General features: G+C 38.5%; 1 protein-coding gene and 1 long non-coding RNA gene across 2 annotated transcripts in view; one reads left to right on the top strand and one right to left on the bottom strand.

Annotated features, from left to right (window-relative positions):
• The window catches only part of PGR (progesterone receptor), a 90,050-nt gene extending 82,595 nt beyond the window's left edge, over nucleotides 1–7,455 (bottom strand). The window contains exons 1-2 of the mRNA XM_039881974.1: nucleotides 5,027–7,455; nucleotides 3,791–3,942 (exon numbers count right to left, since the gene is read on the bottom strand). Of these exons, the coding sequence (XP_039737908.1) occupies nucleotides 3,791–3,942; nucleotides 5,027–6,654 (1,780 nt within the window). The 5' untranslated portion in view covers nucleotides 6,655–7,455. The remainder of the gene's footprint in view (nucleotides 1–3,790; nucleotides 3,943–5,026) is intronic.
• LOC120618093 (uncharacterized) overlaps nucleotides 4,897–17,670 on the top strand; it is a 35,486-nt gene continuing 22,712 nt past the window's right edge. Inside the window, exons 1-3 of the long non-coding RNA XR_005657140.1 lie at nucleotides 4,897–5,031; nucleotides 5,281–6,529; nucleotides 8,289–8,358. This is a non-coding gene — a long non-coding RNA (uncharacterized LOC120618093). The remainder of the gene's footprint in view (nucleotides 5,032–5,280; nucleotides 6,530–8,288; nucleotides 8,359–17,670) is intronic.

Here is a 17,670-nt window from a genome sequence, read left to right as displayed (position 1 = left end):
CAGACTCAAATATCCAAAGACTACGATATTGGCATCATTAGTTATGATGATCAGTTTACTTAGCAAAGTTATTTACTAAATGTCTAGTATATTCCTAGTATTGAGCCAGTCACAATGCATAGAGAGGTAAGCCAGGTCACACAAGCCTGTATTTCTAGGACTGGCAGGTCATTATGACTTCATCTCCTTAAAGGTCTCAAAGCAATTCTTGACTACTTCCTGGACTTCCTGGTTCACTCCAAGTCTTAGTATAGGAATGCAGTGGGCTATTCAACCAATTGTTTTTTGGCTAATTCATTTTTCAGCTTAAAATTGTCATCTCTTACTACCCTCTATCTCTACTTTCTAAGTGGTTTCTTTTTGCTCTGTCTCCTACCAAGGAAAACCCAGTTTTCCTGGATGACTTTTTGTATAGGCTTTATCATCTCCCACTCCTAACTTGGAAAAGAAGGAGAGAGTGGCTCTTGGCCCTTGACTATGTTTTTTCCTCTCTACCTTAAATGTGAAGTCAATATCACCCATCCATTTACATCACTCACTTCTAATCACCCTTGGTCTCCCATTCTTCTTTAGGACTCATTTTTACTTTCCTAGATGTTTTATCACTTGGTGCACATTTAACCTCTTCTTCCAACCCTCTATCATTTTTCTTTAAAATGTAAACATTTCCTATTATGAGAAAGAAAGTATAGTAGTCAAGAGTACAGATTCTAGACTCCCACCATTTGTGTTTGAATCTGGACTCTACCACTTTAACTGAGATTAAGGCAATTTAAACATCACTCAGTCTTAGTTTCCTTATTTGTAAAGTGAGAGTAATAATATCTACATGATAAGGATTAAATGAGTTAAGACCCATAAAACACCTAGTCACTGGGCACATAGAAAGCACTCTAAAAGGCCATTATCATTATTATCCTTGGTAACACATTAATATCCATATTATTGGCTATTGAGTTTCAACTTCTGGACACACTGGCATTCACACATAGTTCCGCTTTGAACCAGCTCATTCCACAGCCCTACTTTAAGATTTCAAATATTGTGTTTCTCCAACTACAAAAATCCTTCCTCATCTTTCTCACTCTTGAAAACTCTCAGAATCTTCTCTCTCTTCTTTTCCCTTAAATCATTAATTCCCTTCCAATGCGACTAAACTTTAGCAAACTAACTTCCCAAACTTCAACTCTCATAATTTCCTAATATGGATCTTAATTAGTCTAATCTTAATTTCTTCACTCTTCTTTGAACATAGATACTTAAAAGCTCCCAATGCCCAGAGATTAATAATCTTATTTGTCCTTTAATAATCAAGTTTAAATCTTCCATAAAGCCCTCTCCCATCATTCTAGAACATACACATTCCATCTTACAACCACCTTTCTCCTGCCCAAATACACAAGCTCACAAACCACACAAACCTTACATACTTTACAGAATTGTTTATCTGGATATTTAATGAGAATCTTTATTTTGCATGCATACATGTTACCTTCTCCACTCTATTATAAGCTCCTTGAATGTGAAAGCAATATCAGTTGAAGCTGACAATACATTCTTTTAAAACTTCACATGTATTAACTCATTTAATCCTTATAACAACCCTAAGAAGTAGCTATTGTTATCCTTATTTTATATCTAAGGCAAACAGAGGTAAAATCAGGGAAAGAATCTTTTGTTAAGATCTAACTATAAGAATATATAATTGCTCAATTAACTTACATAGTTTTGTAATCTTGCTCTAGTTTCATGAATGATGTATCAAGAATTATCTCGAATCCTCTTTGTAAGTATTGCCAAATAAAGCTGCTTCATTTCTACTGCTAAAGACTAAAACAGTATACAGGAGGAGTCCAACAAATGCTTTCTAAGAGTAAATTCGAGAAGACATCTTATATGGTGTTGGATGTTAGTCTGATGATAATAGCGTGAAAGCATGTGTATTTTAGTTAGGGAGGGCTTTGGTCCTATATGTACTTTTTGAAGTAACTTTCAGGAATTAAGTAGCATTTATCATATATCTACTTGTGTGCACCATCTCTGAATTATAAGCATTGTGATTAAAGAATATCTAACCTATGTTAATTAACAATCAGCCACTAACTAGTTGTATGCTCTTTGGAAACTCAAATTTGTCTTTGGAACTTCTTATCTGTAAAAAAGAGGGAGCCGAGCTAGAATAAACTGGGCTTTAGGGGATTCTAAGTGAGTCATTCACTTAAAAAATTAAACTATTATAAGGAGACTGTTAGAATGAAGGAAATCATATTAATGCAGAAGGAAATGTTCAAGAAACCAGAACCAAGGTCAGATAAGAACAGTAACTTCAATTATGCACTGAAGAATCAACTCATCCACACAAAGAACTTCCATCTGTAACTATGGCTAAATGATGTCAATGGGAAAGTTAAGCCCACTCTTAGCTCTCTCACATCCTCTTTTCACTATGCCTCAATTAATTTAAAATGAGACTGACTTCCCCTAAAGCTGAATACATATGTTTAACATCAGTTAAATACACTCAACCTTTGTGGAAAAAAAAATCATATGCTAGCAATATACAAAGCAAGTATTTTTTCTGAAAAATTAATTTCAGTAGGAGAATAAAAATCTATTAATAATTAGAAATCATTTCATCAAATCATCAAAAAGGCATAAAAGTTGTAAAGAATCACCTGTTAGGCATCTACAAAGGTAGATAATTATTTTGTTATATGTCTTTAGGGTTAGTATTCTTTTGGTGTGCATTTGAAAGTCCATTTTAGGTAAAAATTCCCCACTACCTCCTTTCTACTTATAAGTAGAGGGCTCTTAAAATCCAAAAACTCTCCAACAGGAAGCCAAAAAGCAGACATTCACCTCCGGTTCTTTGTCTAGGTGTGATCGCAGCACTCCAGAGGAAACTCTAAACTAATTTCAGCTTATAATAAAATATACTTATTGTTAGAATTCAAATGTGAAATGATCTTTAAATATATTGTTGTCTTCAAATGTGTTTGGCTGCTTAGCATTTAGTGTAGCTAGAAAGAGAAATATAAAAATATTATTCATGAAAGTTCAAGTCTGAAATATACTATGCAAGTCAGTCCAAAATCATTCAATAAATATGTAATTTAGATGACTTTGAAAACATAAAAATCTTGCAGCAAAATACTTTATAAATTATATTACCATGATGTCCAAATTTTTCATTTGCTTTAAACTGTTTACTCTATCCCCTTATACACTTTATATACAAAATTATCTACTTATATACAAAAAATACTAAACAAAATTTTTTAATTGTATATATAAGTATTGCATAAATGTGACTGTAGGGAAAAGACAAAATCACATAGAAAATTTGTAACATCATATACATGTACATTTACACACACATACACAAGTACATATATATAATTTTGATGACTTTTATCATTTTTCTTTTAATCAAAATTTTAAATTGAATATTTGTTACATATAATATATAATAGAAATACGAAAATAAAATTAGAAAAAAGATGTTTCTTTAAAGCTAAATAGTTAATGAATATTAACATTGTTCCCAGGATTAATATGACTTGTATCTATTATTGAAAGTGTTAGTTAAATATTATACACTTATAATATCCAATTGCATTCAATTTTGAGTATTATAAAAACATATTGTGAAAAATATCATATATTTACAGTTATATGGAAATACTACCATTTCTTAGAAGAAAGAAGCAATAATTAAAATTTATAAAATATTAGATGATCTTCGTTTACAATTAAACCAATAATAAAGGATCAGGGGAAAGGAGCCTACCTTCCATTGCCCTTTTAAAGAAGACCTTACAGCTCCCACAGGTAAGGACACCATAATGACAGCCTGATGCTTCATCCCCACAGATTAAACAAATCTTCTGAGGTAATGAGTCGAAGCTGTACTGTGGGCTCTGGCTGGCTTCTGAATCCGGCCTTGAAATGCAAAGCAAAGCACTCCGTTTATTTTTAGATGCACCACTATCTAATATTAAAGATTTCTTAACCCTAGAATTGACAGACTGAAAGGGGGTTTTAAAAAAATAGAACTATATATATACACACACTTGAAAGACATGCAGATTAAACTTGCAAACTAAACCCGTTAATGGATAAACTAGACTTGCAAATTATTAGCCACTTATCCGTAGCACTAGCATAAAAGAACAATAAATACATAATTTCTGTTCAGGAAAGTTCAATCGTACTTAGCAATACTTTTGCTTTGATTTTAAAACTCAATTCTGTAACGCTTGTTTACTTAAAAAATATGTTTGTCATTTTAAAGTATTGTTCAACATACCGACACTGTTTTGCCTATTTACAGCACTAAAATTCCAAACTGAGCATTTTTTCCTTTAAAGTTCCATTACCTCAGTATGTAAATTTAAATATTTTTGAAAACCTGTGTGGAAAGTTGTAGCGAATAGGAAACAATATTAGAATACAGTGCACTACAGTGATTGATATTTAAATCCATAATTTAAACATGTTACACAAATTAATTTTAATCTTGAGATTCGTATGAAAATTGAGCGGTTCTGGCAGGCTACCCTACATCAAGTGCCACCCCTCCAGGAGCACCGGTGCATAATGTCGCCTCTCCAAGACAGACATTCCCAGTAAATGTCCTTCTAAGAAGAGAAGCATTTTATAAAGCCCCCAACTCACCCCACCCTTTCCCCTCCACGGTGCTACAGCGGAGCTGGTGTGACGTTGCACATTTTAAATCAGGACTGGTTCTGCTTCGGAATCTCGCAGATTTGAAGTTTACAAAATGTTTTCGGGGAGGCACGCTCCCAAAATGGCATATTCTGCGCCCCCTTTGTGTACCCAAGAGTAAGGAGAGGAGGGAAGTAAAAGGAAGCCAAATTGCCCCGGTGCCCCGCCCCGGCCACCCACCCTCTCGCGGCCACTCTGAGGAGCGGAGCCGGGCACCGAGAGCTGTGAGCTGGCTGCGGTGAACCAGTGGGACCGCTACTCCCGCGATGCGCAAGGCGCGCGGAGCCTGAGCCCTCACCTCAGGTAGTTGAGATAAGGCGAGTAGACCTGCGGCAGGCCCTCCTTGAGCACCGCGGCCTGGTAGCTGAGCTGCGGAAGCCCGTTGAGGCCGAGCGGCGGGTAGAGCGCAGGGGCCGCCCCGGTGGCGGAGGCTGAGGCCGAGGTGGAGGGCAGGCTGTCCCGTGGCAGCAGGCAGGAGCCCGCGCCCGCAGCCTTGCAGGGCGGTGAGGCAAACGCGCCCTGCTGGGGCGTCGCGCCCTCTGCTTTGTACAGGATGCACTCCAAGGTCGACCCCGACGAGGACGCGGACGAGACAGAGGAACTGGTGGATGCAATCGCCACCGCCGCTTCCCCAGGTCTGGAAGACGACGCTCTTGGAGGCGGCAGCGCCAGCTGGAAATCCGAGAAGACAGCGGGGTTGGCACCCGTCACCAGGTACCGCCGCGGGGAGCGCGCGGACGCCTCGGCGCCTTCCTCCTCCTCCTTAATCTTCAGGGCGGGGTGCTGGAAGTCACCATAGAGCGGGAACGCGTCCTCTTTGGCCTCGGCGTCCGGCGCGTAAGCGCAGTCTTGGAAGTCGCCGGCGGCGACTGGCGTCGACGAGGCCGGGGATGAACCCCGCGACGGGGCAAAGGCGCTGACAGTCGTGGCCCCACCGTCATAGTTCTCCGCCTCCAGCAGCTTCCGGGTGCGGGCGGCCAGGAAAGCCGAGTTGAGTGGCAGGATGGGCACGTGGATAAAATCCATCACCATGGTGGCCATCGGGGAGCGCCCAGGCGCCGCTGGCGTGTCTTGCTCCGCCAGGGCGACCCTGGGCTTGGAAAAGCGGGCATCTTCCTTGGCAACCAGGGCGACACCTCCTTCGGCCGCCCCAGGAGCGGTGGCCACAGCTCCTCCTTCGGCCGTCGTGCCCCCCAGAGGCTGGGGTTTGTCCTTCAGAAGTGGACCCACCGAGCCCTCGGACTCGTAGTCATCCTCTTCCTCCACTTCCATCACAGTGGGCTGCGGACACGGCTTCGCGGCGGCCCCAGGCCAGAGATGGCTCCCAGAGGTCGAGGGCAGCAGCTGCCGGCACGATGACAGGCCCCTGGGCAGCACTTTATAGGCAGCTGCCGTCTCGGAGCTGTCGCCAGCCTTGCCCTCTGGCCGGTTCATGAGCGAGGGAAACACCCCCTGGGTGCCAGGGGCAGCCCTAGGCTCTACGGGAAGTTCGGGGCTAAACAGGCACCAAGGGCTGGTGGCCTCGTAGGTAGAAGGGCTGGCGTGGCTCTGTCCGGGACCTGAGGGTGCCAGTAGAGTGTCCAAGACACTGTCCAGCAGCCCGCTGTCTTTTTCTGGTGGCCTAGAGCTGCCACCTCCTGCACCCCTTATAGCTTCAACTCTGGGATACACCCCCTCCACGTCTGACAGCGCCTTCTGATCCTGGGTCTTTTCGTCTTGGTCCTGTCCCTGGCAGGGCCGAGAGAAGAGCAGCCTGTCCACGGAGATGGGTATGGCCGAGACTACCCGCGAGACGTCCGAGGTCTGGCTCGCCTGGAGGTGGTCTGTGACGGGGCGTCCCAGCAGAAGAGATCCATCCTGGATGGGGGAGGGCGCGCCCCCCGCCACGTGGGGAGCCTGGGAAGCCTTTGCCTTCAGCTCTGTCATGATGACCTGACTCTACTTTTCTCCTCCCCTGTCTCTAGGGAGGAGGGATAGGGGAAGGAGGAGGGGGTGTCAGGGATATAGGAGCAGCGGGAGGAGAAAATAGGTGTTGAATTTGGCGGGACCGGGCGGGGTTGGGGTTGGGGGTGGGGGGATGTCCACCTCCTGGGTCAGAAAGGGGAGGCGCTGGTCAGCCACTGCCCTTTGCCCTCCATCTAGTAGGCAGGAGAAGGGTGACAGTGGTTCCGTTCCTGAGGCAGGTGGGGAGAGCAGGAGAAGAAAGTTGTAAGGATCTCGTGTCCTAACTGGGAGAGTTCTCCAGGAGAGTTCTCCGACTTCAGTCTGAGGACGGGAGACGCAGCGTACTCACACGTCTGGCACACGAGTGGCGGCGGCTTGGAAAGCAATTGCGTGCGGCTCTACCTCCCGACTTTTCTCCGGCTTCAAACCCGTGCATGCCGTGTAGCTCTCAATCCCTGCCTGCGTTCCACTTCCCTTCTCACTTAAATCCTGGGGCTACTTGGACAATTTCCCATTCTTAGGAACAGCAGTCTTCCTGCCGGCTCCCTATAGCTGGCGACAGTGATCTCTGCAGCTCTCACTTTTCCGGGCAGTCCGAGAAACCCCTGTGTTTGCAGATTCCACTCAAATGCCAAGTGAAACTAGTTCTCATTGAGAATGCTGCTCACACATCGGTTCCTCGCACACTCAAATAGTACAAGGCTTAACTTGAGTAGTGATAGCTGTAGACTGGCCTCACAGCTTTCTAATAACACCTCCTCCCTATCGGGAAGCCCCGCCCAAAGCCCCTCCCTACCCCGATTTCAACTCGATCTAAAATTCTGGAGTTGGTATTCCCAACCGCTAGTCTGAATCCACTCTGAAAAGCAGGTGGTGTGAGATGAAACTTCATAAGCACATTAAATTTTGTACTACCAATTAAGAATTATGCCCAATCTAACCGGAAAAATGAATGGATTCTATCTGAACCTGAATTATCAGGATTTCAGTTTTGTAAAGATTTAATATAGAGGAAGATATTTGGTTATATTATCTTTTAGAATAAATATATTAAGAATGATCCTAAATAATATAAAAAAGGTTATCTTATAACTTCCATAAAACTGAGTGCTTTCAAATTTATTACAACCAACATGTTCTGCTCCTCTCGAATAGTCCTCAGTGTGGCAGAGAAGTCTGGGAGTGGATGATAGTTGATAACGCCTCTCCATCTGTGTGGAAAGTTTGGCTGTTATGTGCCATATTTTGATTTGTCCTGAGGAATGCATTCTAATTTTTAATAAGTAGCATTTTAAGGAAAGCTTCCTTTACCTCCAGCTTCTATATCCTGTGCTACATCATAAGTTTCTCAAGAGATGTTGAACACTATCTTCTCCCCTCAACATTCTTTTCTTAATAATCTTTGAGTTTCTTAAACACCTCTTACTTCATAAAGATATGGTAAAGAGATGGGAGAGTGTTGCAATAATTTGAGATACAGAGTCATAAACTAACAATCTCTGTGCTGAACCTAAGACCATTGGGTATCTTGACATCATCTGAAATATACTATGTTCGAAACTGAATTAATCATTTGGAAAATTCGTCAAGGTCCTATCTGTGCTGATTCCTCACAGGGTCTCTTGGCCAGATGTAGAGACTACAATGGAAGACTTCAAGACTCCAGGATGGATAAAGCCAGTAGAGGTAAGAAGACTGGATCTCTGAATCTTTGGGGAGAGTCTATATAAGTGAGAATTAAGCCTATATCACGTCAGGCCACTGGATTTTGGAATTAACTCCAACAATTAGCTTACTCTGCCTAGTTTTAGATATAAAGGAGTTAGGCAGGTAGAGGAGGACTGAAGACAATTTTAAGAAGCAGATATAGTCTGTTCACAGGACTTCCAATAGGAAGGCATAATATAGGAACTACAAGGAGGCCATTATGAGTAAAGCATAATGTAAAGGGGGCAGAATGGAAGGGGTTGTGGCTAGAGTGGTGAACTATTTTATTAATACTGCTATCATTGCTTTTCAGGCTTTCCTCTTTCAAATCCACTTTAATCCACTTAACATGCTTTATAGAGATATAACTCACATGCTATACAGTTTGCCCATTTTAAAGTATACGATTCAATGGTTTTTAGCATATTCATAGTTTCATAACTATGACCACTATCAATTTTAAAACATTTGCATCACCTCAAAAAGAAACTTTATACTCATTTGCAGTCACTCTTCATTTCTCTTCAAAACTTCCCAGCAGCCATTGGTCTACTTTCCTTCTCCATGGATATACCTAATCTGGACATTTCATATAAATGGAATCACTTTATATGTGGTCTTTTTTACTGGCTTCTTTCACTTAGCATAATGTTTTCAAGGTCTAGCCATATATAAGTACTTCGTTCTCTTTTATTGCCAAACAATATTTCATTGTATGGATATACCAGATTATATTTTTCAATTTATCAGTTGAGTTGTTTCTAGTTTTAGGCTACTATGAATATTCATGTATATTTGTGCAAACACATATTTTCATTTTTCTTGGATAATTTTTCTTGGGAAAATTTTTATTTTTCTAGGAGTAGAATTACTGAGTCATATGGTAACTCTAGATTTAACCTGTTAAGGAACTGCCAGACCTCAAAAGTTATCGCACACTTTACATTCCCACCAGTAGAGTATGAGGGTTCCAATTTCTCCACATTCTCAGCAATGCTTTTTATATCTATTTTCTTATAGTCCCAATAGTGTGTGTGAAGTAATATCTCACTGTGGTTTTGATTTACGTTTTCCTGACAGTTAATGCTGTAGAATCTGTAGAATCTGGGTAGCACTGTCAGATGGTCTTCTCAGGTCTTTCCATATATTAACTTATTTAATCCTTCAACAGTTCCATGAAGTAGATACTATCATCTCCATTTCAGAGTTGAGAAAACTGAGGTGCAGAGTTGCCCAATATTATAAAGATAGTAAGTAGCATGGTGATCACATGCCAGCATTCTTATGAGTGTGATTTTTAAACAGCATATGGCTCAGAATTTGGTTTCTAGGTTGTTGTAGCTGGAAACTTGGCACTAGGGTTCATTTTAAATGACAAACTGTATTTGGCTTAATTTTAGTTATAAAACTTTCCTGAAGCCAGACTGTCTAACTAGGATGTTTCCTTAAGATTGAAAATCTTGAGGTGGCAAGACAATACTAAAGGTGCCCAGTGTGTCCTAAATCACCATTATTCCATGAAATTTGATGCTAAGTGATTAGCATTGACACAGGAATCCCCACATAAGTGAATCTTTGAAACAAAACTCAAAGGTTAGATGTGATAGGACTGACTCCTAATATTCCTGAAGACTCTTTATTTTGGGAGAAGAGAATTCAAATTCGGAAGTTTTTTGTTTATACTTTTGAAAAAACCTTATTAAGATATAGTCATCATATAATAAGCTGCATGTATTTAAAATGTAAATTTTGACATATGTATATACCCGTGAAGCCATAAGCACAAACAAGATGATAAATATACCTTCTTGCACTTTATAATCCCTTCCTAACGCTCTTTCCTATCCCTTACCATCCCTGCCACTCCTCATCAAACCCTAGACAACTACTGGTCTGCTTTCTGTCACTATAAATTAGCATTTTTAAGTTCATACTTGATGTATTATATGTATAAAATTATACATGCACATATATTTTAGGATAGAGTGTCTGCTTTAGAATTTTTTTATTTCAAGACTCTACTTTTTAGGAGAGTTTTAGATTTACAGAAAAGTTAAGCAATGGTACAGTGAGTTCCCCTATATCGTCTGTATATAATTTCTCCTATTAACATCTTATATTAATATGGTATATTTGTTATAATTAATGAACTAATATTGATATGCTATTATTAAGTAAAATACATAGTTTATTCAGATCTCTTAGTTTTTACCTAATGTCCTTTTTCCTTTCCAGGATCCCATCCAGGACATCACATTACATTGTTATGTCTCCTTAGGCTCCTCTTGGCTATGACAGTTTCTCAGACTTTTCTTATTTTTGATGACCTTGACAGTCCTGAGGAGTCTGGTGAGGCATATTGGTAGGATGCCTCATCTGGTGAGGCATATTGGTAGGATGCCTCACCATTGGAATTTCATGTTTTCCTCATGATTAGACTGGGGTTATAGGTTTGGGTAAGAAAATCACAGCAGTAAAGTGCCATATTCATCATCAAGAGTACATACTGTCAACAAGATTTATCACTGTTGATGCTGACCTTGATCACCTGAAGTAGTATTTGTCAGGTTTCTCCATTGCAGAATTACATTCTTCCTTTTTCTCCATACAGTAATTTTTGGAAGGAAGTCACTGTGAGGAGCTCACACAAAGGGATTGTGGGGGAGTAGGGAGTTCTGCTCTTTCTCCTTTAGGATGGAATATCTACATATTTTATTTAGAATTCTGCATGGAGATTTACCTCTTCTCTCACCATTTACTAATTTATTTAGTCTTTTATTTATATCGGTGTGGACTCATGGATATTTATTTTATACTTTGGCTCATTATCCAATGCTACTTAATTTTATTGCTCGAATTTTTTCAGCTATGGGCATTGGGAACTTGCACCTGTGTGTGTGTGTGTGTGTGTGTGTGTATGTGTGTGTGTGTGCAATGTGCCTTTTTGAATTACAAGATGCTCCAGACGCTTCATCTTATCTATGTCCTACCCCAGTCCTAGAATCACCTATTCATTGGAAAATGATATTAGAAGTAAAGATCTGGGTACTAAATGTGTTCTACAATTATTTTTATCTTAAAATTTTATATAACACAGGGTATGCTTTTTTCATCTAGTTTCTTTCATTTAGCATAATTATTTTAAGATTCATCTATATTGTAGTATAGATGAATTTATTGTTTTTATTGCTGAGTGGTAATCCATTGTTTGGATATATTTTTGTTTATCCATTTAGCTGCTGATGAATTTGGATCATTTCCCATTTTTTGATACTACAAATAAAGCTATGATTAAAATGCATACAGGTTTTATATCAACGTATGTATTACTTTCTTCTGGGTATTAAATAGCTGAATAAATTATTAGATGTACATTTAACTGCTAAATAATTTTCCATAGTGATTATATAAGTTTAAATTCCCACCAATTCTAATTCTCCCATATCCCAACTGGTATGGTCAGTGTTTTTAATTTTAGCAATCCTAATATATATGTAGTGGTATCTCATTGTGGTTTTATTGCATTTCCCTAAAGACTAATGATATTGATCATCTTTTCATGTGCTTATTTGCCATCTCTGTATCTTCTTTTGTGTGCCCGGTCAAATGTTTTGTTTGGTTTTTAAAAATTGAGTTTTTATTTTCTTATTGTTGAATTTTGAGAGTTCATTATAGATTCTGATACAAGTCCATTGTCACATATGTGATTTGAAAATATTTTCTTATAGTCTATGCCTTATCTGTAAGTTCTTTTAATGCCTTATCTGTAAGTTCTTTTAATAGTATTCTTTAAAGAGCAGGTAAAGCCTGCTTCTTCAGTTTTATATCAGTTTTAATACTGATATAGTCTAATTTATCAATTTACATTTTTACAAATTGTGGTTTTGGTGCCATAATTAAAAATCTTTGTTAAACCCAAGGTCACAAATGTTTATTCCCGTGTTTTCTTCTGCTTTTGTAGTTTCAGGTTTTACATTTATGTAGATAAATTATTATTTTTATCTTAGTTTTTATTTTTTTAAATTATTTTTAAGTTTATTGGGGTAACATTGGTTAATACAATTATACGATTTTCAGGTGTATGTTATAATTTGACACCTATATATTCTGTTGTGTGATTACCACCCAGAGTCCAGTTTCCTTTAGCTACCATATATTTGATCCCCTTTACCCACTTCACCCTCCCCCAACCTCCCTATATTTGACTCTCTTTACCCAGTCTATTTCCCTCCTCCCGCACCCCTTACCCTCTGGTAACCACTAATCCATTGTCCATGTACCTGAGTCTCTGTTTGTCCTGTTCATTTGTTGCTTTTAGATTTATATCCCATATATAAGTGATAACATGTGATTTTCTACTTTTTCGATCTGGCTTATTTCACTTAGCATGATTATCTCGAGGTCCATCTAGATTTTCACAAATGACAGTATTTCATCTCTTCTTATGGCGGAGTAATATTCCATCGTATATATGTACCACAACTTCTTTAGCTAATCATGTATCGTAGGGCACTTTGGTTCCTTCCATGTCCTGGCCACTGTGAATAAAGCTGCTATGAATATTGGTGTGCAAATATCTTTTCAAATATGAGTTTTCAAGTCTGTGGGGTAAATACCCAGTAGAGGGATTGCTAGATCATATGGTAGACCCATTCTTAGCTTTTTGAAGAAACTCCATAGTGACTGTACCAATTTGCAGTCCCACCAGTAGTGTATGAGGGTTCCTTTTTCTTCACATCTGCTCCAGTATTTGTTATTACTCATCCTGTTGATTATGGCTATTCTAACAGGTGTGAGATGGTATCTCATTGTGGTTTTGATTTGCATTTCACTAATAGCTAGCGATGTTGAGCATCTTTTCATATATTTGTTGGTTATTTGTATGTCCTCTAGGGAGAAGTGTCTGCCCAGTTTTTGATTGGATCATTTGTTTTTTTGCTGTTATTGAGTCATATGATTTCTTTGTATATTTTGGATATTAGGCCTTTATCAGAGGCGTTGCCTACAAATATATTTTCCCATTTGGATGGTTGTCTCTTTACATTGTTGACGATTTCTTTTGTTGAGCAGAAGCTTTTTAGTTTGATGTAGTCCCATTCATTTATTTTTGCTTTTACTTCCCTTGCCTTTGAGGTCAAATTCATAAAATCCTCTTTAAGTCCAAGGTCCTTCAGTTTTGTTCCTGTGTTTTCTTCTATGCATTTTATTGATTCCGATCTTATATTCAGGTCCTTAATCCATTTTGAGTTAATTTTGGTGTGTAGTGATAGACAACAGTCTAGTTTCATTCTTTTGCAGGTGGCCTTCCAGTTTTCTCAGCACCATTTACTGAAGAGGCTTTTCTTTCTCCACTGTATGTTTTTGGCTTTTTTGTCAAAATTATTTGCCCATATAAATATGGATTTACTTCTGGACTCTCGATTCTGTTCCACTGATCCATGTGTCTGTTTTTCTGCTAATATCATGCCATTTTGATTACTGTCGATTTGTAGTATAATTTGAAATCGGGCAGAGTGATACCTCCAGCCTCATTCTTTTTTCTCAGGATGGCTCTGGCAATTTGGGGACTTTTGTGCTTCCATACAAATCTAATGATTTTTTCTTCTATTTCTTTAAAAAATGCCGATGGGATTTTGATGGAGATTGCATTAAATCTGTATAATGCTTTAGGTAATATGGTCATTTTAACTATGTTGATTCTTCCAATCCAAGAATGCGGAATATCTTTCCATTTCTTTGTATCTTCTTCAATTTCTTTTAATAGGGTCTTGTAGTTTTCATTATATAGGTCCTTCACATGTTTCGTTAAATTTATTCCTAGATATTTTATTCTTTTTGTTGCAATTGCAAAAGAAATGACTTTTTCCACTGCTTTTTCTGACGCTTCATTAGCAGAGTATAGGAACGCTATGGATTTTTGAACGTTGATTTTGTATCCAGAGAATTACTGTATTTGCTTATTATTTCTAGTAGTGTTCTTGTAGAGTCTTTAGAGTTTTCTGTATAGAGAATCATGTCATCTGCAAATATTGACAATTTGACTTCTTTTTTTCCTATTTGAATGCCTTTTATATCTTTCTCTTGCCTGATTGCACTTGTTAGGACCTCTAATATTATATTGAATAACAGTGGCGATAGTGTACAGCCTTGCCTTGTTCCTGATTTTAGAGAGAAGGTTTTTAGTTTTTCACCATTAAGTATAATGTTGGCTGAGGGTTTGTCATAGATGGCCTTTTTTATGTTAAGGTACTTTCCTTCTATAGCAATTTAATTTTGTTAAGTATTTTGTTGATAATCAGATGCTGCATCTTGTTGAAGGCTTTTTCTGCATCTAGTGATATGACCATATGATTTTTATGTTTTAATTTGTTTATGTGATGTATCACATTAATCGATTTGCCTATGTTTAACCATCCCTGTTCCCCTGGGATGAAGCCCACTTGATCATGGTGTATAATCTTTTTAATATGTTGCTGTATTTGGTTCGCTAGTATCTTATTTAGGATTTTCACATCTGTGTTCATGAGAGATATTGGTCTGCAGTTTTCTTTTTTGTGTGTTATCTTTACCAGGTTTTGGTATCAGAGTAATACTGGCCTCATAAAATGAGTTGGAAAGTATTGCCTCCTCTTCAAGAAAGAGTTTGAGGAGAATAGGTATTAAATCTTCTTCAATGTGTGGTAGAATTCACTGGTGAAGCCATCTGGTCCTGGACTTTTATTTTTTGGTAGGTTTTTGATGATTGTTTCAATTTCCATATGGCTGATCAGTCTATTTAGATTTTCCAGATCTTCTCGATTCAGTCTAGGAAGATTATATTTTTCTAAGTACTGGTACATTTTTTCTAGGTTATTAAATTTGTTATTATATACTTTTTCATAGTATTCTTGCATGATCCTTTGTATTTCTGCAATGTCAGTCATAATCTTCCCTCTTTCATCTCTGACTTTGTTTATTTGTGTCCTTTCTCTTTTTTCTTTAGTGAGTCTAGCCAGGGGTTTGTCAATTTTATTAACCTTTTCAAAGAACTAGCTCCTTGTTGTATTTATTTTCTCTCCTTTTTTTTGTTTTGTTTTCAATTTTATTTATTTCTGCTCTAATTTTGGTGATGTCTTTCCTTCTGCTGACTTTAGGCCTCATTTGCTATTCTTTCGCTAGTTTTTTAAGATGAAGCATTAGGTTGTTAATTTGGGCTTGTTCTTGTTTTTGGAGATAGGCCTGTAATGATAAGAACTTTCCTCTTATGACTGCTTTTGCGATATCCCACAAGTTTTGCTATGTTGTAGTATCATTATCATTCGTTTCTTTGTATCTCTTGATCTATCTTTTTATTTCTTCCCTGACTCAGTTATTTTTCAGTAGTATATTGTTTAATTTCCATGTATTTGTGGTTCTTACTGATTTCTTTTTGCAGTTGATCTCTAGTTTCAAAGCATTATGATCAGAGAATATGATTGGTATGATTTCAACTCTCTTATATTTGTTGAGGCTATCTCTGTGTCCCAGTATGTGCTCAACTCTTGAGAATGTTCCATGTGCACTAGAGAAGAATGTATAAGCAGCTGTTTTGAGATGGAAGGCTCTGTATATGTCAATTATGTCCAGTTGGTCTAATATGTCATTTAAGGATGTTATTTCTTTATTGATTTTCTGTTTGCATGATCTATCCATATCCGACAGATGGGTATTTAGGTCCCCTACTAGGATAGCGTTTGGGTCTATTTCTCTCTTTAGTTTTGTTAGTAATTGCCTTACATATTTCGGGGCTCCCTGTTTGGGAGCATAGATATTAATAAGTGTTATGTCTTCTTGGTGTATGATTCCCTTTATCATTATGAAGTGTCCTCTAGTATCTTTCTTTACATTTTTTATTTTGAAGTCTAATTCATCCAATATTAGTACCACTACTCCCACTTTTCTCTGAATGCCATTTGCTTGAAGTATCATTTTCTACCCTTTCACTTTGAGTCTATATTTGTCTTTAGAGCTGACATGTGTCTCCTGGAGGCAGCATATGATTGGGTTCTGCTTTTTGATCTATTCTACGACTCTGTGCCTTTTTATTGGTTAATTCAACCCATTTACATTTTGGGTGATTATTAAAATATGAGGTCTTCTTATAGCCATTTTATCTTTTGCTTTCTGGTAGCTCGGTGTTTCCATTGCTTCCTTGTCCTTGTGCTTCTGTTTTCTTTATTTTGGTTGACTTTTGTGACTTTTGCCTCTGGTTCTTCTTGTTTTATGTTATATACTTCAGTTCTGAATCTTTGGTGTGTGGTTACCATTATGAATATATAAAGTATAGTTATATATGTATAGTATATATATATGCGTATATATATATGTTTATGTATATATATATATATACACACAGTTGTTCAATTTCTTCTGCATATGCCTTATCTCCTTTCCCTTTGTGAATTTGGATCTTTGAATCCTCCTGTGTTCCGTCATTGTTATCTCTCTTTGTCCCTATGTATGCTGAACATTCATTAGTATCTTGCTATAGCAATTCTCTTCTTATTATTTAAGCTTATAATGCCCTGTTCTTTTGGTTTCCAGTAGCTGGAGTCTAAGGTTCTTGGATCCCTGCTTTATATAAAGCCTAAATGTCTGTTTTATTTTCTTGTAGATATTTAATCACACTTGCTACTCTCAGTTTCAGTCCCTGTCAGTGTTAGCAACAGTTTCAGTAGCATTTGCTCAGATTCCCCTGGGACTCCGTGGTGTTCGGTCTTGGAAGGTATGCGGGGAGAGGCCCTCTGGGTTAGGGGGTGGAGGCTGTAGCTCAGCCTTGGTTTTGCAACTGGGGCTGTTAAAAATCAACTGTTGTTTCTCTGCAGTCCTGTCCTGCTTCTCTGCTTTCTGCCCTGATGACTGGGCCCTGGTGGTGGCTGCTAGAAGTTCCAGCACTTCCAAGCAGGCTGATCAGGGAAGTCAACGCACCTTCTCCCTTCTCTCTCCTCCGTCAGGGAGCGCCAGGGGCTGCTAGAGGAAGCTTCTTTATTTCTTTCAGTCCACCACCTGACATCCAGCATTCTGACCTGTGGTAGCCCTTATGCACAGATCCCACACTCAGACGTGCTGGTGTGCAGTTTGGGTGTTTTTTGTTGAGTTTTAGATGTTTAGCTTATTGTTGTTTCAAGGGGAGAGATCTGAGGACATCTGTCACTCTGCCATGTTTCTAAGTATGTCCAGTAGATAAATTATTTTAAGTTACTTTTTAATATCTATAAAGTATAGATCAAAGTTCTAGTATTTCGCATATGGATATCCAGTTGTTCTGGCACC

The sequence above is a fragment of the Pteropus medius genome, unplaced genomic scaffold (genome assembly GCF_902729225.1).
Source record: "Pteropus medius unplaced genomic scaffold, Ma_sr-lr_union100, whole genome shotgun sequence".
Lineage (NCBI taxonomy): Eukaryota > Metazoa > Chordata > Mammalia > Chiroptera > Pteropodidae > Pteropus > Pteropus medius.
This window is presented reverse-complemented; position numbering and strand designations above follow the sequence as displayed.